Source organism: Rhinoderma darwinii, chromosome 1, assembly GCF_050947455.1.
Source record: "Rhinoderma darwinii isolate aRhiDar2 chromosome 1, aRhiDar2.hap1, whole genome shotgun sequence".
NCBI lineage: Eukaryota > Metazoa > Chordata > Amphibia > Anura > Rhinodermatidae > Rhinoderma > Rhinoderma darwinii.
Genome location: NC_134687.1, coordinates 382,111,859 through 382,134,948, shown reverse-complemented (window position 1 = coordinate 382,134,948; position 23,090 = coordinate 382,111,859). Strand labels below are relative to the sequence as shown.

At 42.0% G+C, this 23,090-nt stretch overlaps 1 protein-coding gene across 2 annotated transcripts in view; it reads right to left on the bottom strand.

Moving 5' to 3' along the window:
• The window catches only part of CEP78 (centrosomal protein 78), a 174,163-nt gene that overhangs the window by 49,699 nt on the left and 101,374 nt on the right, over window positions 1-23,090 (bottom strand). For both annotated transcript variants that reach the window (XM_075828331.1, XM_075828324.1), the window contains exons 9-11: window positions 16,356-16,455; window positions 13,555-13,687; window positions 8,768-8,798 (exon numbers count right to left, since the gene is read on the bottom strand). In XM_075828331.1, the coding sequence (XP_075684446.1) occupies window positions 8,768-8,798; window positions 13,555-13,687; window positions 16,356-16,455 (264 nt within the window). The remainder of the gene's footprint in view (window positions 1-8,767; window positions 8,799-13,554; window positions 13,688-16,355; window positions 16,456-23,090) is intronic.

Genomic DNA, 23,090 nt, shown 5'->3' with positions numbered 1-23,090 from the left:
GGAGTTTATAGCCATCGGCACCCCAGCAACGTGATCGCTGGGTTGCCGGTGGCTGCAAAGGCGATCGGAGGGCTAATGCTTACCTCCCGGTCCGCCAGCAACGGAATCCTCCTATGCCCAGTCGTCGGCGGGGCCCAGGAGGCTTCCGGGTACCATCGGCAAGATGGCGCCGGCTCAGCTTCCGGCTCAGAAGCTGAGCCGGCGTCATCAGCAGTGGGTGTCCGCTGTATGTTACAGCGGATACCCCGATCTATCGCCAGGAACCGGAGCTAGCTCCGATTCCTGGCATTAACCCCTTCGATGCAGCGATCCATTGTGATCGCTGCATCCTAGAGGTTTGTAGCAAATCGGCAGCCTTGCCACGCGATGGCAAGGCTGGCGACTGCTACCATGGCAACAGGAGCCCTAACAATGGACTCCTGTCTGCCATTAAGTAAGCTGATTAGGCCCCGCCCAGAGGCGGAGCCTGATCGGCTTGCTGTCAGTGAACAACTGACAGTTCTAATACATTGCACTACATAGGTAGTGCAATGTATTAGAACATCAAACAAACTGTTGGACCTTCAAGTCCCCTAGTGGGACTAAAGAAAAGTGTCAAAAAAAGTGTCAAAAAAGTAAAAATAAAAGTTGTAAAAAATACAATAAAAGTTTCAAATAATAACACAAAACCCAATCGCCCTTTTTCCCTTATCAAGTCATTTATTATTGAAAAAAAATAATAAAGCCATATATATTTGGAATCGCTGCGACCGTAACGACCTGAACTATAAAAATATTATGTTATTTATTCCGCACAGTGAACGCCGTAAAAAAAATAACTAAAAAATACTGACATAATTGCTATTTTTTGGTCACTTTGTCTTCCAAAAATTGAAATAAAAAGTGATCAAAAAGTGGCATGTACCTAAAAATGGTACCTATAAAAACTATAACTCGTCTCGCTAAAAACAAGCCCTCATAAAACTCCGTCGACGAAAAATTTAAAACCGTTATGGCTCACAACTTGGCGACAGAAAAAATCCATTCTCTTTACAAAAGTTATTTTATTGTGCAAAAAGTTGTAAAACATAAAAAGTGCTATAAATTAGGTATCACCGGAATCGTACTGACCCGCAGAATACAGCTAACATGTAATTTATAACGCGTGGGGAACGCTGTATAAAAAGAATTAAAAAAATATGCCAGAATTGCTGTTTTTTGGTCACCTTGCCTCCCAAAAAAAAAGGATAACAAGTGATCAAAAAGTCGCGTGTAACCCCAAAATGGTACCAATAAAAACTACAGCTCGTCACACAAAAAAAAACAGCCCTCATACCACTACGTCTATGAAAAAATAAAATTAGTCAAGGCACCAATAAGCCAGGAAATAAAAATATGCAGTTGTGCCGGCCCGAGGGGAACATTTCTTCTGTTTCAAGTGGCGAATTATCAAGGCCCCTAAAATTAGGGATCCAGGAATGGGAGGGCCCAAACATATCTGCTGGAAGTGAGGGCGCCCGTATTATACCAGGACAACACTTTCCCAGCAAAATTCCCCAAACTTCAAAAGGTGCGGAGTGCGGACCAAAAGGGGGATAAGTAAAGACCATTTATTAGTGCGACACCGGCCTGTGCAGAAAGGATTGTGTCACAGCATAACACACATCTATGGATTATTTTATTGTTTTTTTTTACCCCACTATACCACCTGACTATGCCCCTTATATACTCCGCCCGCCTTACATGTGCCCCCACATTATAAACGGAAACACCAGTAAGACTCCAAACAAAACTACTACAAGCAAAATCCACGCTCCAAAAGCCAAATGGCGCTACCTCCCTTCTGAACCCTACAGTGTGCCCAAACAGCAGTTTACTTCCACATATATGGCATCACCATACCCGGGAGAACCCTTTTAACAATTTTTGGGGTGTGTGTCTCCAGTGGCACAAACTGGGCGCCACATATTGGCATATCTATTGAAAAAACATTTTCACTCTGCAATATCACGTGCACACCAATTTCTGCCAATCACCTGTGGGGTTAATATGCTCACTACACCCCTAGGTGAATACCTTGAGGGGTGTAGTTTCCAAAATGGGGTCACTTCTGGGGGGGATCCACTGTTTTGGTCCCACAGGGACTTTGCAAATGCGACATAGCGCCCAGAAACCAATCCAGCAAAATCTGTACTCCAAAAGCCAAATGGCGCTCCTTCCCTTCTGTGCCCTACTCTGTGCCTAAACAGCAGTTTATGACCACATATGTGGTATTGCCGTACACAGGAGAAGTTGCTTTACAAGTGTTGGGGTGCTTTTTTTTCATTTATTTGTTGAGAAAACGAAACATTTTCAGCTAAAACTACGTCTTATTGAAGAAAAAGGATTTTTTTTATTTTCACTGCCCAATTCTAATAAAATCTATGAAATATCTGTGGGGTCAAAATGCTCACTACACCCCTAGATGGATTCCTCAAGGGGTGTAGTTTCGTGAATCGAGTCACTTTTGGGGAGTTTCCACTGTACTGGCACCTTAGGAGCTTTGCAAAAGTGACATGGTGTCAAGAAACCAATCCAGCAAAATCTGTGCTCCAAAAGCCAAATGGCGCTCCTTACCTTCTGATCCTTGCCGTGTGCCCAAACAGCAGTTTATAACCACAAATGGGGTATTGCCGTACTCCAGAGAAGTTGCTTTACAAATGTTGGGGTTCTTTTATTCCTTTATTTGTTGAGAAAATGAAAAATGTTGAGCTAAAGCTACGTCTTATTGGAAAAAAAGGATTTTTTTTATCTTCACTGCCCAATTCTAATAAAATCTATGAAACCCCTGTGGGTTCAAAATGCTCACTACACCCCTAGATGGATTCTTCAAGGGGTGTAGTTTCCTAAATGGAGTCACTTTTTTGGTGTTTTCACTGTTTTGGTCCCTTAGGGGCTTTGCAAATGCGACGTGGTCTCCGCAAACCATTCCTGCTAAATTTGAGCTCCAAAAGCCAAATGGCGAACTTTCCCTTCTAAGCTCCGCCGTGTGTCCAAAAAGCCGTTTATGACCACATGTGGGGTATTGTTTTACTCGGGAGAAATTGCTTTACAAAAGTAGTGGTGCATTTTCTCCTTTTAGTCCTTGTGGAAATTAGAAAAAAATTAGCTAAACCTACATTTTCTTTGAAAGAATGTAGATTTTCATTTTCACGGCCTACTTCCAATAATTTCTGCAAAAAACCTGCGGGGTCAAAATGCTCACTATACCCCTAGATAATTTCCTCAAGGGGTATATTTTCCAAAATGGTGTCACTTTTGGGGGATTTCCACTGTTTTGGTGCCGCAAGAGCCTTTCAGACCCGACATAGAGCCTAAAATATTTTCTAATAAAAAGGAGGCCCCAAAATCCTCTAGGTGCTCCTTTGCTTCTGAGGCCGGTGCTTCAGCCCATTACCGCACTAGGGCCACATGTGGGGTATTTCTAAAAACTGCAGAATCTGGGCAATAGATATTGAGTTGTGTTTCTCTGGTAAAACTTTCTGTCTTACAAAAAAAATAGATGAAAAATGAATTTCTGCAAAAAAAAAAAAAGAAATTTGAACATTTCACATCTACTTTGCCTTAATTCCTGTGAAACATCTAAAGGGTTAAGAAACTTTCTAAATGCTGTTTTGAATACTTTGAGGGGTGAAGTTTTTAAAATGGGGTGACTTATCGAGGGTTTCTAATATATAAGGCCCTAAAATCCACTTCACATCTGAACTGGCCCCTGTAAAAATAGCCTTTTGAAATTTTCTTGAAAATGTGAGAAATTGCTGCTAAAGTTCTAAGCCTTGTGATGTCATAGAAAAATAAAAGGATGTTCAAAAAACGATGCCAATCTAAAGTAGACATATGGGGGATGTTAATTAGCAACAATTTTGTGTGGTATAACTGCCTGTCTTACAAGCAGATACATATAAATTTAGAAAAATGCAAATTTTTGCAATTTTTCGCTACATTTTGGTGTTTTTCACAATTAAATACTTAATGTATCGAGCAAATTTTGCCAGTAACATAAAGTCCAATGTGTCACGAGAAAACAATCTCAGAATCGCTTGGATAGGTAAAAGCATTCCGGAGTTATTACCACATAAAGTGAAACATGTCAGATTTGAAAAAATTGGCTGTGTCCTGAAGGCCAAAACAGGTTGTGTCTTGAAGGGGTTAAGCGATCAGTTATAGCGTTTTGAACAGTGATCAGCGAACTTATTCAGTTACTGATCAACTGCAGCAACAAAAATGACAGCAGAAAGAAAGTGATCACTAAGGGGGGTGATCAGGGTGTAAATGGAGGATGGGAGTAGTAGTATTAGATAAATGCAGACCTGTAACACACCGCTCTCTAGCAATAAATACAATGGAGCGGACCTAAATAGTTGGTGGGCGTGAAACAGTTAAATTCAAAAAAAGGCTGCCTGCCGGCAGAAATGAGCCCTGTTTTCCAACTATTATTTAAAGAGTAAAAATAAAAAAGTCTTTATTCGATTTGCAACAAGGACAGACCACATGAAATTTAAAAGTTAATGTCCATTTCTGACAGCAATTAGCACAGTGCCAGACGTGAGAGCTCTGTCTAGAAAGGGTTAAGTACCACAGCTACAGAGCGCTACATACAGTTGGTTATTAGTTAGATTCAAAAGATGTCAATAGGACAATTATTAAAATAAAGATAGAAGCCCCCCCCCCCCCCCCCGACATGTTTCGCTACGATGTAGCGTCTTCAGGGGTATCGGGGCCAATGACAGCGAGCGGCAGAATCAGCCTCATTAAATATTCACTGCACCTAGCTCACACGTGTTCACAATCAGTCGATAGCCTATCTCTAGAGGAATAGAGGACCGAGCCTCCTCCTCTGTTGATTGACAGACGCTGCCACCAATCACTTGCTAGGCAAGTGCAACCAATGAGCTACACTCAGGTGCACAGGCACAATACGGTGCCTGGAGATAACAGAAACCATCGCTGTGCACATTACTATGACAATGCTATAGTGCAAACACAAGGTTACCAGCGAGATTGTAGATCAGTGCTCAAATGCACAAAGTGAACAAGAAGATAAATAATAACGAATGCAATCTACAATGACACAACCTTACACTCAGGCACAGTGCAACAACCAAGGGCAATACTATAGTCGCTGTGAGCAGCACAGGGATGTCACTGCGATCCAAAAAAGCCATCAATGGGCTCTTGGATCAATGCTCTACTATGCTCAGATAGATCAAGGTAGTGAGTAGAGTCATAGTAGACATTACAGGTAAGTATACGAGTGTACATGCAGAGATACAAACGCACAGATGTACTAAGATGGCGTAACAGGATTGTCATATATGCCGGACAGCGATATAAATGATATAGAGAGTGGTGTTTGGGGGTAATGAAAATAGTCACTGTACATAGCATAATGACATTACTGTGATGCAAGAAAAAGTTAACAATGTGTTTGTTAGTCAATGCACAGACGCACAAAGTGAACAGGGTGATGGAGTAATTACAAATGTGATCAGTAATAGTATAAATTTACCTGCTAGCGCAATGCAGTGATTAGAGGTGAGAATATAGTTGCTGTGAGCAGCACAAGGATGTTACTATGATCTGAAAAAGCTATCAACAGGCTTATGGATCGATGCGCTAGTAAGCTAGGGTAGATCAGAATAATAGGCAGAGTCATAGTAAACATTACATTCAAAATAAGAGTCTAAACTCGGAAATACCAGAAATGCAAACGCATAGGTGTATTAAAATGGCGTAATGCAAGTGCCAAATATGCCGGACAGCGATATGGATAATTTAGAGCGTAGTTCAAAGACATCTATGGATAGATGAAAAAGTATAAAATATTATCGGGTTCGGTAAAACCAAGCGTTCAAATCGATTGCTATCAGAATGAGACTGAAGTGATGCAGTGAATTGCAATTGGTCAAAATATTACAGCCGCCGCTGTATCGTTTACCAAGCTGTAGCCTGGGGGGTACCTGAAGCAAATACCAAGTGTGATTAGTAATAGTATATTAATATAAGAAATATAGATAGTAGGGCAGATTGTAAAGAGTTCAATTACTATATTAACAGTACAGTACTAAAGTAATCACATAAACTGGAGTATAACTCCAATATATAGGTTCCATATAAGGTTCAAAGAAAAGCGCAAACGTGAATCCCTCATTGAGGCCTCCTGGGCTGAGAGATCCCAGGCGATGGATCCAACGTGCCTCCTCCTGTAGCAGTTTGCGATCCAGGTTACCTGCTCTTGGGCCAAGTTTGACCTGCGTAATGCCCCAAAATTTCAAAGAGCAGACGTCCCCATCATGTGTGAGACGGATGTGCCTGGACAGTGGTGTATCCTCTTTTAGGTTTATGGTGCTTAGATGTTTAGAAATTCTCCTCCGTAATTCTTGTATTGTTTACCCTACATATAGCTTCGGGCAAGAACAGCTGGCTATATAGATAACTCCCTTGCTACGACAATTAATAAATTGTTTGATCCGATACGATCTGTTGTCAAGTGGGTTAATAAATTCTTTCGTGGTAGCCATTAAGTGGCAAAAAGAACATCGGCCACATGGGTGTGAACCAGTGACAGATGTCTTCAGCCAATTTTTTGACACGGAGGTCACTCCAGAATGATGACTATGCACCAAATAGTCACGTAGATTTCTACCTCTACGATAAGTGATATTTGGTTTAAAGGGAACGACACCTTGTAAATCAGGGTCTGCCAAAAGAACAGGCCAATGACGTCCAAGGATATCACGTACCTGTTGGGAACCAGTATCGAAGGTCCCAATACATCTCACACTGCTAATTCCAGCAGATTTGCTAGTGACCGTTACTTGTTGATCAGCAACAGGTTTTCGTTCACATAATAGATCCCTTCTATCGGTGGCTCTCGCTCTGGCATACGCTTTGTGCCGCTCGCTGTCATTGGCCCCGATACCCCTGAAGACGCTACATCGTAGCGAAACATGTCGGGGGGGCTTCTACCTTTATTTTAATAATTGTCCTATTGACATCTTTGAATCTAACTAATAACCAACTGTATGTAGCGCTCTGTAGCTGTGGTACTTAACCCTTTCTAGACAGAGCTCTCACGTCTGGCACTGTGCTAATTGCTGTCAGAAATGGACATTAACTTTTAAATTTCATGTGGTCTGTCCTTGTTGCAAATCGAATAAAGACTTTTTTATTTTTACTCTTTAAATAATAGTTGGAAAACAGGGCTCATTTCTGCCGGCAGGCAGCATTTTTTTGAATTACACCACTCTCTAGAACACAACCGCTCTGCTCCCTCTCAGCAACTGCAATGAGGGTGCAGAGTGGGATCATAATGTAAAAGGGCCACCAGTGTTCTATGATTGGTCAGTCACGACAGACAGACCAATCATAGCAATTGCCGACGAGGGACCGGTCTGATTGGTCCCTCAGTGATGTATAGTGATTGGCTGTTGTCCATGACAGCAGCCAATCAGGTGTCTTCACTCCCCCCGCCGCCCGAACCGCCACCTCCAACATGTTGACGGTCAAACACTAAGCTCCTCCTCAATCTGTCTCAACAAATAAAAAAAAAGTTAGAAAGTTCATTAAAGCATACCTAAGGCCCTGTTCAAACAGAGTTTTTTGCAGGCAGAAAAAAAAAATCTATCTCAGAATTCCTTCAGAAATTTTGAGGCAGATTTTGAACTGCCTGCACTTTTTTCCGCAGTTTTCGCTGCATTTTTCACCCTGTGGCCATTGAACCTAATGCAAGGACCCTGGGCAAAAAATGCTGCTTTTTCCTGCCTCCCACTGATTTCAATGGGATGTCAGTCGGAAACAAGGGCAAGAAAGGACATGCCGCTTTTTTTCCCCGCGAGCAGGCAAAAGCCGCCTATAAAACAAAATGCCTATGCCTCCCATTGAAATCAACGGAGGGCAATTTCGACCATTTTTGGCACTGATTCCAATGCGGTTTCTGCGTCAAAATCAACCCTTAAAAACTGTGTGAACAGGGTCTAATTTTTCAGGTCGCTTTTCAGAATGAGCATGAGTGTAGTGTGTACATGCGCAACAACACTATTTCTGGTCATTTTATGACTTGTACGTGGCTTTTAGCTTGTTTGCCCTTTGCAGGCTCTATCTCTAATTCTCAGTTGCCTCTGAGCTAGTGGGCAGAGCCTAACGGCTATCATGTCTTATATACACTGCACACAGAGGAGAGAAGAATCCTGCTCTCCTATTTTTATCTACCACATATATAGAAGCTGCAGCAGCATGGAGGACATTATACTGCAGTAATGAGCATTATAGCTGGGCATCCAGCACTGAGGAGAGATATAACACATACCAGGAAGCTGCTGCAACGTCAGTCTGTATATTTTTCCTTTTGCTCCTGCTCCCCCTCCCTCTCCATAGACTTGTATGCTCAGCGTGTCTGTGTCTCTTTCTCTTCCTGCTCCCCCCTCTTGCTGCCCCCTCCCCTCTCTATAGACTTCTATGGGCAAACAGTGAAGAGATACCCCCCCACTTTCTGCAGTCCCTCAATTCTGCTCTGTAACTAGGGATGGACAAGAGTGTGGACAGCAGATTACAGGAAGGGAGACACGAGTGGCAGTAACTTTACACAGAATTTTCATGGATAAAACAACTATATTTTAACAGTAAGTAAATTCTAAAGTTGATATATATCAGGTGTACTATTAGATCAGCAGAAGTTGTTTAAATAAACACAAACTTTTCAAACATAAAACTAGTCGTATGTATGCAGACAGAGAAGCCAATACTTTACCTGCTCAGGAGTACAGTCTGCTGACATTTCTCTAGGGGGGAAAAAAAGAAACAAATTAAAACATACCAGCAGATGATGGACAACAAGTGCTTTACAAAAAGGGCAACACACCCCCATTTGTTGGTTCTCATGACAAAGTGACCGAAACGTGACAGAACCCATTCAAATCGATGGGTTCCGTCGGCACCGTTGGTTTCCGTTATTCTGTTTCTTTTATTTAAAGAGGCTCTGTCACCACATTATAAGTGGCCCATCTCCTACATAAGGAGATTGGCGCTATAATGTAGGTGACAGCAGTGCTTTTTATTTAAAAAAAACTATCTATTTTCACAACTTTATTAGCGCTTTTAGATTTATGCTAAGGAGTTTCTTAATGCCAAGGTGGGCGTGTTTTTACTTTGTACAATGCCCACTTGGTCTAGAGGAGTGTATGACGCTGACCAATCAGCATCATGCACTCCTCTCCATTCATTTAGTCAGCGCATAGGGAGCCTTTTAGATCAGTATGTGCTGTCTTATACTAACACATTAACGATACTGAAGTGTTTAGACAGTGAATAGACATTCAACGGGATGTCTATTCACAATCTCTGCACTTCGTTACTGTTTCTGTGGTACTTACAGCAGAGAAAGGGTAATCTCGCTAGATTACACTGTAGATGACAGGAATCTACACTGTAGATTCCCGTGGAATGTCTATTCACGGTCTAAACACTTCAGTATCAGTAATGTGTTAGTATAAGACAGCACATAGTGAGCTAAAAGGATCCCTATGCGCTGACTAAATGAATGGAGAGGAGTGCATGACGCTGATTGGTCAGCGTCATACACTCCTCTGTACAACGCCCACTTGGTCTAAAGTAAAAACACGCCCACTTGGGCATTAAGCAACTTATTAGCATAAATCTAAAATCGCTAATAAAGTGGTGAAAATAGATCTTTCTTTTAAATAAAAAGCACTGCTGTCACCTACATTATAGCGCCGATCTCCTTATGTAGGAGATGGGCCACTTATAATGTGGTGACAGTCTCTTTAACAGATAACGGAAATCAAAGCGCAGATGTGACACAGCTTCCTCTGATGTGTGCCTCCTTCTTTTCTCTGCTGGTATCTCTAACACAGAGAAGGAAGTGAGAGAGCAGATGTCAGCCCTTTACAAAATGTTAGGACATTTTTAGGAAAGACTAATTAGAAAGTTGCTTAAATTTAAAATTCATTGCAAAGGTGTCCATTATCGTTAAGTTGGTCATGGACCAAAGGTGTTTTTTTGTTTGTTTTTTTTTAAAATCAAGGTAATTTTTTTGAAAGATTTTTGTTGTTTTTTTTTTCTTCCTACAAACATCCAAACAACTTCATAGAACCAACAATCCGCATTGTAATATTAAAATATACTGTACGAGCATTATCAATGTAGAATCGCATATTGACAAGGGCATTCAAATTATCCCATAAAGCGAAGAAGTGTAGACCTTAGGTCTTACATAGACAGATTATTTCATCAGGTAAATAATAATCCATTAACGGAATGAGTTAAAGAGGCTCTGTCACCAGATTATCAAATCCCTATCTCCTATTGCATGTGATTGGCGCTGCAATGTAGATAACAGTAACGTTTATTTATTTTTTTTAAAACTATCATTTTTGGCTAAGTTATGAGCAATTTTATATTTATGCAAATGAGCCTTTCTAATGGACAACTGGGCGTGTTTTCTCTTATTTCCAACTTGGGCGTGTATTGTGTTTTTAGCAACTGGGCGTGTTTACTTCTTTCACTGAACAATTACACTGTGCTGTGAATCATCCTGGGCTGGAACAATGAGAAGTGTAGGACACCGATTAGTCACTGATTGATCACTGATTGGTCAGCCTCATACACTCCTCTGTACAACACCCAGTTGGTAAACAGTAAAAACACGCCCAGTTGTCCATGGAGAGTCATTAGCATAAATCTAAACTAGCTCATAACTTGCTCAAAAATGATCGTTTTTCAAAATAAAAACCACTGCTGTTATCTATATTACAGCGCCAATCCGATTATGTAGGAGATAGGGCATTTATAATCTGGTGACAGAGCCTCTTTAAAGAAATAAAAATCAGCATCAACTGACATTCTTTCCATAATCAGTTTAGTGTAGAGTAGTATACAATTTTTAGGAACAGCAGTAATAATATGTGTGTATTGGCATAATACATTGCACTACATTATAAGAGTCCCCCCAGAATCATACTCCTGGTTATTGTTAGGGGCGCTTGTGCCAATCTGTCCAACCACCTGGCCCAAATGGCTTACATTTTTTTTTATAGGTGCCTTGCTTAGTCTATATCTCTTTCTGATGTGTAATTAACTATATTGATAAACTCATTTAGGCCAGGGCTACACCTAAACTTTTTAGTAGAGCTACTGATTGATGATTTTAACTATTGAGCTACAGCTGAAGTCCTAACATTGAGTTGAATGCATGGAAAGAATTGTATTCGGCACACTCTTAGAAAGGTAAAGTGAATTTTATTTTTATTTTTTATCGTGATGCCAGTGGCTATATGTGCAACGTTTCGGCCGTTAGACCTTCATCGGGCACTGAGCCGTACTGGGGACTGTTTTCACGAAGCTGGCGATCTGGAAATATTAGCGGCTTGCCGCTTTCAATGGCGCCATTATTTACAGAGCGCCAGCTTCGTGAAAACAGTCCCTAGTACGGCTCAGTGCCCGATGAAGGTCTAACGACCAAAACGTTGCACATATAGCCACTGGCATCACGATAAAAAAATCAAAATAAAATTCACTTTACCTTTCTAAGAGTGTGCCGAATACAATTCTTTCCATTCCTTCAACTGGGTTGGGACCCTATTCTGAGCACCTGAGAAAAACTAGTGTTATCTGAACAACTCCACATTGAGCTGAATGCAGTCTTGGGGTGCAGCTGTCACTCAATAGTTAAAATCAATCAGTAGTGCTACAAAAAGTCTAGGTGTAGCCCTGGCCTTTTGTCGGAGGTAGCTCATTTAACCAATGCTGGGCGACAAGCTTACACGTCATATAGAACAGTCACAGCAGGGCCAACTTAACATAAAGTTTATATGGTTAACCACTTCTACCCAACATCTATTTAATTTGGAACACCTCCACATCATGTGCAACAAATCCGCCTGATCAACCTTGCATCTGTGGCACAAGGGACTATCTCTCAACCCTATATTGTGTAGAAACAGTGGGGTCTCTATGCAGTAAATTAGGATGCAATAACCTCTGTCTTTCACATAGAGACATCTTCAGGGGGGATAGTACTACATCATGCTATTGCTCCTTCTAAATCCACCCCAAATCCCCTTCCCACTTCTCTCTTAGCAGTAGAGAATATCGTTCTAAGTACTTAGATAGTAATATATGGTATAACAAAGATTATTTCAGATGAGGAACAAGTAGTGCTCATCACAGATATAGCAGGATTGGCAGCTGGTTGTAGATCATGTTCGGGCCCTCATTCTCTTGTTTGGTGGGGGTCCAAGTGGTCAAACACTCATCACCTATCCTTTGTATAGGTGATAAATTGATGTGGTGGGATAACCCCTTTAAGTGTTGTAGTTGGGAGGTAAGATAGTAAATCCAAGGGTTAGGAACTGCAAGCCCCAATTTATCCTTAGCCCTCTAAGGGCTAACTTAATCCTTGGGTGGCTCGTTTTCTATATTAGGTCCTTAAATAATCTAGGCACCCACATTGAGGTATTATGTAACACATACATTAACTGCAGCATCCAAACCATTTTGAGCTATTATTGTCAAGATAAGTCTGCACCATACATCCAGTTTTCATTTGAACCCATTTAGCAACGGGGTCAAGTTTAGTCACTCATACTTTCTGGAATAAGACATGACAATTCCCAAGTATTTAAAAGGGTGTCACACATTGTAATGGAGTATGGCTATTGGCTAATATCAATATCAGTGTGCTGAACATCCGCAGGCATTACTACGGATTTGTGGCAATTAATAGTCAATCCTGAGTATTGTCCAAATAAATACATTTTTTACATATCGGCCATATGTTCACACCTTCTTCAGAGCAGAACAAGGGAAAACTGGAAGTGACTGTTCTGTTGCACCACGGACACCACTAGCTGCCGACGGAACCCATTGACTTTCCTTTGGGGTGTCTGTGGTTTTACCAAAAACAGCGCAGCATGCTTCGCTATTGTTAAGAATAATCTCAGCCAGATCTGCGACGGAGGTTTCTAACGGAGCCTCCAACGCATATGTGAACAAGGTCTTACAATATAAAACAAAATATTGGGTGGGATTACTCCCGTCTTGTACAGGGCCTACTATGCTCTTTATACTCCGTTGACTAATGACTTACAAGTATCTATATAAAAGGTCAACCACTTTTTAAACACAACGTTCCCCATTTATTCTTACTGTCTATTAGTTCGACAACATAAACGTAGACTGGGTCGGCACAAAATGCCCCAAATTTGTCACAGTGGTGCATGCTGAAATGATAGATTTGGCGCATCTTGCATGACCGGTTATACATATTTCTTATAAATATACCACTTTTGGTGCATTATTGGAGTACATTTGTGCATTCAAACAACGCCCCTTTCAGGTAAGCCATACTCCTTTCTCACTTCACAACGCCCATTTTTCAGAACACTTTTAAGTGTCTACCGAGGTGCAAACATCAAAATTGCACCAAACTGAGCCAATTTGCATAAACAATTGCCACATTTTTGGACATTTTCTTGACCCAGACATAGGAGTAAATTTTCCCCAATGATCTTACAATACCTGTGTCTGTTTGCTCTTTCTGCAGTTCTCCAAGGGAGGTAACCTTGTACTCCTGGAGTTTTTGGTTCAGGCGCACTCAGTTCCTTGGGCGTACATTTTCTTCCAGAATCAAATGTTTTTTTAGCAACCAAACCTGTGGAAAACAATCAAAAAGTAAGGAGTAACAGTATATGGGGCACCACTGTGGCTTAGTGGTTAGAACTGCTACCTAGCAGCGCTGAGGTCCTGGGCTTATATGTGACCAAAGACAACATCTGCCTTCCTATGAAATTGATGTATGTGTGTGTGCATGCGTGCGTGTCTGTAAGAGGAAAATTAGATTGTGAGTCGAGGAATAAGAACAGTGATGATCTCTGTACAGAATATGTTGCCGCTCTATGAGCAACATAAATAAATATTGCTATTGTAAAAAGAATGTAGATTTACCACAACAGTTACAGCATAGTCATACAGATCATGAATGTACAATGTACATTGTAGTGCTATATGGAAAGATACACAAAGTTGATTCAGGCTTAAATTCAAATAATGGGTAAGTTTTAAAACAAAAATGAATGACCATTCACTTAAAGTTATAGGGAATGAAAAGGAATATACAACATGATTTTACTGACAATATTGATTTATGCACCAAAAGCAATAGAAAATATTGATTTACAAGATATAAACATGTCAGCACATAATTCAATGGCTTTTCACTCTACAAACTTCTCTCCCATGTTCATTTGCAGATAAATGTATGTACTGAGTGAAAGGCCACGGGCAGTCATGTAATTATATTGTATAAGAGATACGGACGACTTTCGGCCAGTTACTGTTTAAATGCAGAATCAGAACTGGAGTAATAATGAATTCACACTATACATTAATAGGAGAATTAATTTAACATTATTTTGCTAAATTTCATTAAATTAAGAAAAGAATGTTGCTTACAACAGAAATGGAAACAAACAAAAGTATACAAATAACAACTAGAGATAACAGACAATATAAATGTGGTATCCTCTATGAAGTCCTGCCTAAACTATACTACATATATAAAAGGTTCCTGCAAAGAGCCCCTCTCCTCTGGTCCTGCTAACAAAATAGGAGGGTTCCTGTAAATGCTAGTTCACCATTGATATTGCTGGCAAAACATGAAACAGGTGACCAAATTATTAATACTACCTTAGGCCTCATGCACACGACCGTATTTTTTCACACCCGTAAATACTGGCGTAAATACGGGTCCGGTGTCACACGTATTCCACCCGTTTTGCACCAGTATTTACGAACCCGTGCTCGTAAATATGGGTCCGGTGTCACACGTATTCCACCCGTATTTACGAGCACGTTTTTGGCAGCAAAATAGCACTGCACTAATCGGCAGCCCCTTCTCTCTATCAGTGCAGGATAGAGAGAAGGGACAGCCTTTTCTGTAATAAAAGTTAAAGAAATTCATACTTACCCGGCCGTTGTCTTGGTGACGCGTCCCTCTCTTCACATCCAGCCCGACATCCCTGGATGACGCGGCAGTCCATGTGACCGCTGCAGCCTGTGATTGACCTGTGATTGGCTGCAGCGGTCACATGGCCTGAAACGTCATCCAGGACGTCGGGCCGGATGTCGAGAGGGACGCGTCACCAAGGCAACGGGCGGGAGACCGGAATGGAGAAGCAGGAAGTTGTCTGTAAGTATGAACGTCTTTTATTTTTATTTTTTACAGGATAGGGGATACATGTCTTTTGTTTATGGCAGAGCGGGGAGATACCTCCCCGCTCTGCCATAGTTTTCATTGTAGTCCCGGCGGTAGTTACGCCACTGGGCTGTGGCCTGCAGACCGGGTAGTCCCCTGACCTCGCCTCACCTCGCAACGCTCCCGTAATCACGGGTGAACACACGGAGCCACCCATGATTACGGGAGCCCCATAGACTTCTATGGGATGCCCGTGCCGTTATTACGGCATGAAATAGGGCATGTTCTATCTTTTTTAACGGCACGGGTACCTTCCCGTGAGCAAACGGGAAGGTACCCGTGGCTAACAGAAGCCTATGAGCCCGTTATTGCGGGTCGTAATAACGACCCGCAATAACGGGTGTTTTTACGGTCGTGTGCATGAGGCCTTACCTGAATGTCTCCAAATTACTGGAGCAAAAATGTAAAAGCAAATAAAGAAACTGTAAATACAAGCAATATAAAAAAACAATATGACAAACTGAAAACAGAGCAACGGCCCCTCTCTGCTATTTTCAGAGCTATCACTTGCATGTTTAGTCTGAAAATTCTGGAATAAATTTATGTTAGCTAAAAGCTGAGCCATTGCGTACTACATTAATGTAATGTTTGCTATGTCTACATACAGTAATGTGCAAAAGTTTTAGGCAGTTGTAGAAAAATGAGGCAAAGTAAGATTTTTTTCAAAAATAGAAGTGTTAATAGTTTTTTTCAATTAACAAAATACAAAGTGAATGAACAGAAGAGAAATCTATATCAAATCAATATTTGGTGTGATCACCCTGTGCCTTCAAAACAGCTTCAAATCTTCTAGGTACACTTGCACACAGTTTTTGAAGGAACTCGGCAGGGAGGTTGTTCCAAACATCTTGGAGAACTAACTACAGATCTTCTGTTGATGCAGGATTCCTCAAATCCTTCTGTCTCTTCATGTAATCCTAGACCGACTATTTTGATCAGAAAGCGATGGCACATCCTAGCGATATGCCGTCACAGGTTATGATTGAAAAACCCCTTTAAGCAACTGGGAGTATTGTTTGTTTGATTGAAAATATATATTTCTGTACATTAACAAGGGCATACATACCAATGCGGATTGTGTTCTTTCCCTTCAGTCCATTCCGTAATATTGTCGATGGTTTAATTTTTGACCCTCCTTTTGAAGGTGGTGAGGTAAACCATTTGTACTATAAAAAAAAAAAAAAAAGAACATTGTAAGTTATTAATGTGACTTTTCTTAAAAGCTCTACATGCAAAGTCTAGCCCCATTTACTCAACTTGAGACTTACAGAACTTCTGCAGTTTTACATTATTTTAATAAAAAATTTTTTTAAATATATATAAAAAATGAAAATAAATGAAGGACTCTTAAAGAAGTTGTCCCAAGATTAATGTTACCCCTAAGAACAGGATAGGTGATAACATGCTGATCGATGGGGGTCCGACCGCTGGGACCCCATTGATCACAAGGGGGGTCCTGTTCCTCTGAATGAATGGAACAGCAGGTCGCGCATGCATCCTGCTGCTCCTTTCATTCTCTATGGCACTGCCGGAGATAGGCGAGCGCTGTACTCTGCTAGCTCAAGCAGTCTTACAGACCATGAACAGAGCGGCAGTGCAAATGCGTGACCTACCGCTTCATTCATTCGGAGGAACGGGACCCCTATTCTCCTGATCAGTGGGGGTTCAAGCAGTCAGAGCCCCACCGATCAGTATGTTATCAACTATCCTTTGGTTAGGGGATAACATTTAATCTTGGGCCAATTCCTTTAAGGGAACTGAAAATGAGGCTAGGATAGGGTGGGGAAAACCGTCAAAAAAGAAGAAAATTGTCAATATTTTTTCCAGGTCCATAATTTACACAGATCTGTAAATGACATAAATCTTTATTAAAGGAACACTCTGGCCAAAACTAAACTTTCCCATGTGTACCATTATGGTATTCCATGGGTCAGTCTCTCACCTGTCATTTTTCTTGCTGCTTCTATCTCTATATAATGAGACTGGGATAGTTGCTTAGCAGCAGCGTAAATGAGGCTCGGTGACACACTTTCTCTACTTGAGTCTATGGAGATCTATGTGTCACCCATCACAGGCTTCAGCAGTTCCTGTACCACACTAGTTTCGCACAGGGGGGGGGGGGGGGGGGACAGAAACTTCTATGATCAGCTACCACTGATGAGGGCCGGCCTTTGTGTGCGCGACCTGTGCAGAATCCCCCTGTGGCCGGGTAGTCTGCTCCTGGACGGAGAGCTTGATTTCTCCGTCCATATATGGACAGTAACATCAGAGGCAACTCCTGATGCGGAATCCATGTCCAGTGTTGCCGATGCGGTGGTCGGTGATTCGGCTCCAGGAGAAGCCTCTGACGTCAGGGGCTCCTCCTGGAGTGGATTTCCAAGTCACAGCGTCAGCAACGCTGTGGATGGGGATTCCGCTTCAGGAGTTGCTCCTGATATCCCTGTCCAGGAGCGGAATCCCCGTCAACAGAGGGATTCCACTCTTTCAGGGAGATACACTGGTGCTAAGTACAGGACGGGGGTGGTGCTATCTACTAGGGGGCTGTGTGGCACTACCTACGAGGGGGCATCTGTGAGTGGAGGGCTGATGGTCATTTTACTGTGAGTGGCGGGCTGATGGTCTTCAAGTGGTTTCCACCTCTGATCTCCAATTGAAATTAATAGAAGGCAGAAAATACCTGCGGAGCTCGTTTGGAGTGCTTTTTTGCCTGTGTCTTTTGCATTAGCTTCAACGGCTTAAAAAAATGCAAAAGAGAATGTCAAATTACACTGTAAATTCAAAATCTGCCTCAAAATTTCTGGAGGAATTTTGAGGCAGATTTTTTCTGCCTTATAAAAGACACTGTGTGAACATACCCTACAAGTGAAGTGATAGTGGTAAGCCATTTTCGGTCTTTCTCTAAATAATTTTTTGGTAGGGGTGCCATGAGGAAATTTTTTTCTCAAGGGGTGCCTCGAGTCCGAAAAAGGTTAGGAAACTGTACTAGGCTACAGTGATGGCATCACTTTATCACGCCGGCCTATGCAAGGATCCCGTCGTCGGCGTTATGGAGCAGCTCTGTTAGTTGTGGGAACGGGGCCTTGGTGAGTACAATTTTTTTGGTTTGGAGGACACTGCGGGAGGTGGGGGCTGTATGGCATTATCTAGAAGGGGAAGGTTGGGGGCACGGTGTGCAAGAGGGAGGTGGGGGGCTGTGTGGCACTGTCTACAAGGGGGAGACGGGGCTGTATGGTACTGTCTACAAGGGGAAGGTGGGGAGCACTGTGTACAAAGGGGAGGTGGGGGAATATGGCACTGTCTACAGGGAGGATGTATAGCACAATCTACAGGGGGGCACTATCTACAAGGGGGGACTGTGTGTGGCAGCCAGGGGAGAGGGGGCATTATACTGTGTGGAGGCCACTTAGCGGACATTGTACTGTGTAGTGGCACTACAGGGGGCATAATACGGCGTGGGCACAATTAGAGGACAAAATACTGTGTCCTTGAAGGGCTTATAATATATTATTAAATAGTATTATTATACTGTATGGGGGGCACTAAAGGGGCATTATACAATGTGTGGGGCACTATATAGGGCATTATACCGTGGATGGGGCATTTTTTTTTTTTATGATGGAGGTGGGGGGCCGAAAGATAATTTCGTACGGGCGCCATCTATCCTAAGGCCAGCCTTGCCACTGATACTTAGAAAGTTTCCGGTCACATGGGTATAATGTAGAAGAATATAGTGCAGCCTCCCTGTCTGTATACTTATGGTTTCTCAGATTATTTAGGAGAATATAGAGAGAATGATAGTGTCCCCCAGCATGCAGAAATTATATGGTCTTTAGCTGGTCATGTGATGTTGTGCGGAAGCATCATGGGATTGATAGCAAAGCAGAGGAAGGAAAACTGGGAAAATCTAAGCATCAAGATACAGGCTTTTTTTAAGCAGAGACAAGGCAGCAGTTCAAAAAGTAAGTACAGTACACATAAAAGAAGTGTAGAGTGCGGTATACAGTCAGGTCCCCCCACATGGAAAGTTGTGTTACCACTGGAGTTGTTCTTTAAATTAGATATAGATTTCCCTTACTGGAAACCTCTAATATGAATTTTATACTAATGCTCGAAGGGGCTATACAGAATGCCACGACCTATTTGGGAATCAGTTCTCATAGATTCCCATTGGTTACAGCTTCTGGTGTCACTGTGGTATGTCAGAAGGTGGATTAAATCGGATTTCACTCTAAATCACAGCATAATGACCACCTGCAGAATTCATATGCTGGCATGTTTTGTTCTCCTAGTTATGAGAAGTTTCCCCATAACTCTCCTATTAAAAATATAATATTTTTAATTTACATTCACAGACATTTGTTACGATCAGTGATTGACATGGGATATGGTTTGGGAAAGCTCTTTGTTAGGCAATTGCCAAAAATGAAAACCTGGCACACAGGGCCATGAGACTTGAGTACAGGACTTTCGTGAATACTGAAAGTAAAAAAAAATAATCCAATTGCGCAAAAGCAAAATCTGTCAGAAGGCTTACCATAGATTCCGTACACCTTTGACAGTTTTTATTTATATTTTTAAATAAAATTGTGCAGTGTGATTGGTGCAACTTCCTAAATACATTTTATTAAAAATTATTTTTTACTTTTTGAGCTGCTTTGTATTCTGTCTACAGATCAGCTGTATCTTGCACTGAATCCTATATCCGTCAGGTCCGCAGGACTGACGAGTTCAGTGTCAGCGGGTCCACGCAGGATCGAGCAGTTAACGATCACATCTAAGTTATGAACTTAGATGTGATCGATACAGGTGGATCCTGCGTGTCAAAGACACGCAGGACCCGCTGTCACTGAACCCGTCAGTCCCGCTGACCGGATGAATTCAGTTTCCCAGCGCTGATGGATTCAGGTCTCAGGTCTGCTCTGTAGACAGGATACAAAGCAGCTGTATCTCAAAAAGTAAAAATAATTTTTCATAAACTGTATTTAGGAAGTTGCAGCAATGACACTGATGCACAATTTTATTTTAAAAAAAAAACACAACACAAAAACGATGTTAAAAGGTGTACATATCCCTTAATACAATATATACAGTCCCAAGGACTTCAATACGTCCTTTCACTTCTAGTACACCAATTGCCAAGTTCCTCAATATTGGTTGAACACAGATTACTAGTTCAGGACTATTTTTGTCAAATACCCAATTACCAGGATTATTGAACTATAAAGTGGCTGATACATAGAACTTTATTATATTATATTACAAGACAAATCTGCAGTACACTCAAGGAATACTTTTCTTTAACCTACAAAGCAGGGTTAACTTGATAGGTCACTTAAAACATAGCAGTAATGGCCCAACTAACCCCAAAAATCCTGTCAACGCTCATATACTTTTATGGTATTAAGTAACATGCTGTGTATTGTAAGGTTGAGCAACGGGAATCATTTCCCTAAATCCCCACATGTTAAGGACTATAATATCTGCAGAAATCATCCGTTCTCACAGGAAGGATTTATAACTGTAACATAATCAACTTTAAAAAAAAATGCATGCTTTTGTTCAGACTTTTGTAAGTAACGTTCCAAAAAGCCAGCCATCTTAGCCCTGGCAGGATCCAAAAAAAACAACATATTGTGCATTATATCTTTTTAATTTCGTGCTCCAGACTTGTACAGTCTGAAGAGGGTATAAGAGGTACATTTCATTCAGTGCTAACCTCAAATGTCAAAATGTGTGATGCCCTTCTCTAAGGGAAACATTAAAGAAAATATATAAATTTTTCTGAATACACTATGAAATAGATAATGTTAATGTGAAGGGCAGGGGCGTAACTATAGGGGTTGCAGCGATTGCGACCGGGCCCCGAAGCCAGGGGGGGCCGCGGCTCCCCACAACACATCAATGAAAAGTTACTATAGTAACTGGTGCCTATGTAATAAACTACACGGGCCCCTATTACTATAGTAACTGACAGTACTTACCCTCCCTCTTTCCAGAGCACAGCGGAGGTTCTGACGTCACAGCGCTGTGCGCAGCGCATGACATCACAACGCTATGCACTGCCCCCAACATCCCGACACGTGATGGAGTGAGGACCTCCGCTGCGGCCGAAGACAATGGTGATGGAAACTTTGCTAATGGTTTCCGTTTGTCATCGTTGTGAACGGGTTCCGTTGTTTTGGCGGAATCAATAGCGTAGTCGACAAAGCAAAACAATGGAACCCTGCCACAGTGGTGACAGACGGAAACCTTTAGCAAAGTTTCCGCCACCATTGAGATCAAGGTTTCAGTTTGCCTTTCTGTTAAGGGGTGTACTCGACGGAACCCCTCAACGGAAGGGCAGCGGTGATGTGAACAGGCCCATACAAATTTTTTTTTTTTTTTTACAAGTTCAGTCGTTGGACTACGTCGGATTCGAGGACTTCTTCGATGACTGCTTTTTTATTCCCAATAAAATGGTTAATGACGGTTGTGTGTTTTATTTTTTATTTCAATAAATCTATTTTTTCTATGTCTTTGTACTTTTTTTAAACTTTATCGCTACCACCTTACTAATGGCCGCTGACTGATTGACAGCGTCCATTACTAAGGCGGGGCTTAGTGTTAGCCGGTGGAAAGGCTAACACTAACCCCCATTATTACCCCGGTACCCACCGCCACCAGGGGTGCCAGGAAGAGCCGGGTACGATCCAGTACCCAACCCTCTGTAGTGATGGCTGGCACTGGGGCGGCCGCAGGCTGGTATTATTAGGCTGGGAAAGGCCAAAGACAGTGGCCCTTCCCACCCTGGTAATGCTAAGCCGCTGCATTGTATCTGGCTGGTTATGAAAAATGGGGAGGGACCCCACGTCATTTGTTTTATAAATAATTGGACAGCAAGATGTGGGGTTCCCCCATTTTTATAACCAGCCAGATACAACATAGCAGCAGCAGGCTAATATTACCAGGGTGGGAAGGGCCACTGTTTTTGGGCTTTCCCAGCCTAATAATACCAGCCTGCTGCCGCCCTAGTGCCCGTCCGTCACTACAGATGGTCGGATACTGGATCGTACCCGGCACTTCCCGGTACCCCTGGTGACGGTGGGTACAAGGGTAATAATGGGGGTGTTAGCCTCCTAACGTCTAACATTAAGACCAGCCTTAGTAATGGGCGTTGTCAATCAGCCAGCAGTCATTACTAAGGTGGTAGTAATAAGTTTAAAAAAAATACAAAGACATAGAAAAATATTTTATTGAAATAAAAATCCCACACACAACCCTTGTTACCCATTTTATTGGGAATAAAAATATGCAGTTATCGAAGTAGTCCTCGAATCTGAAGTAGTGCAACACCCGAACTTGTAAAAAACACAAAGACACAAAAATGATTAGTAACACATAAAAAAGAAAAAGTCTTATAATTACCTTTCCTGGGTCCAGCGCTGGAGCCGCAATGTCAGCAAGCTGGGCTCTATATCTAATCCTATCATGTGTGATACAGTCTGCTGAGCTGCTGTATCTAATCCTATCCATAGCGAAAGGGTCGTATTGCTATAGATAGATATATATATATATATATATATATATACACATACATACATACACCTTTTTTTTGGGGGGGGGGCACATATGTATTGGGGCTATTCCCCCTGATGTTTTAAGTCCTTAGTGACGCCCCCGGATGCTAGTGCTGCATTTTTGGATCATTTAGGAGACCCAGCGATGCAGCTGACAGCGGCGGGCCATCGGCCATGAGAAATTTGGGGGCGGCGGCCCAAGGAGGATCTTTGCATCGGGGCCCATGAGCCTTTAGAAACGCCCC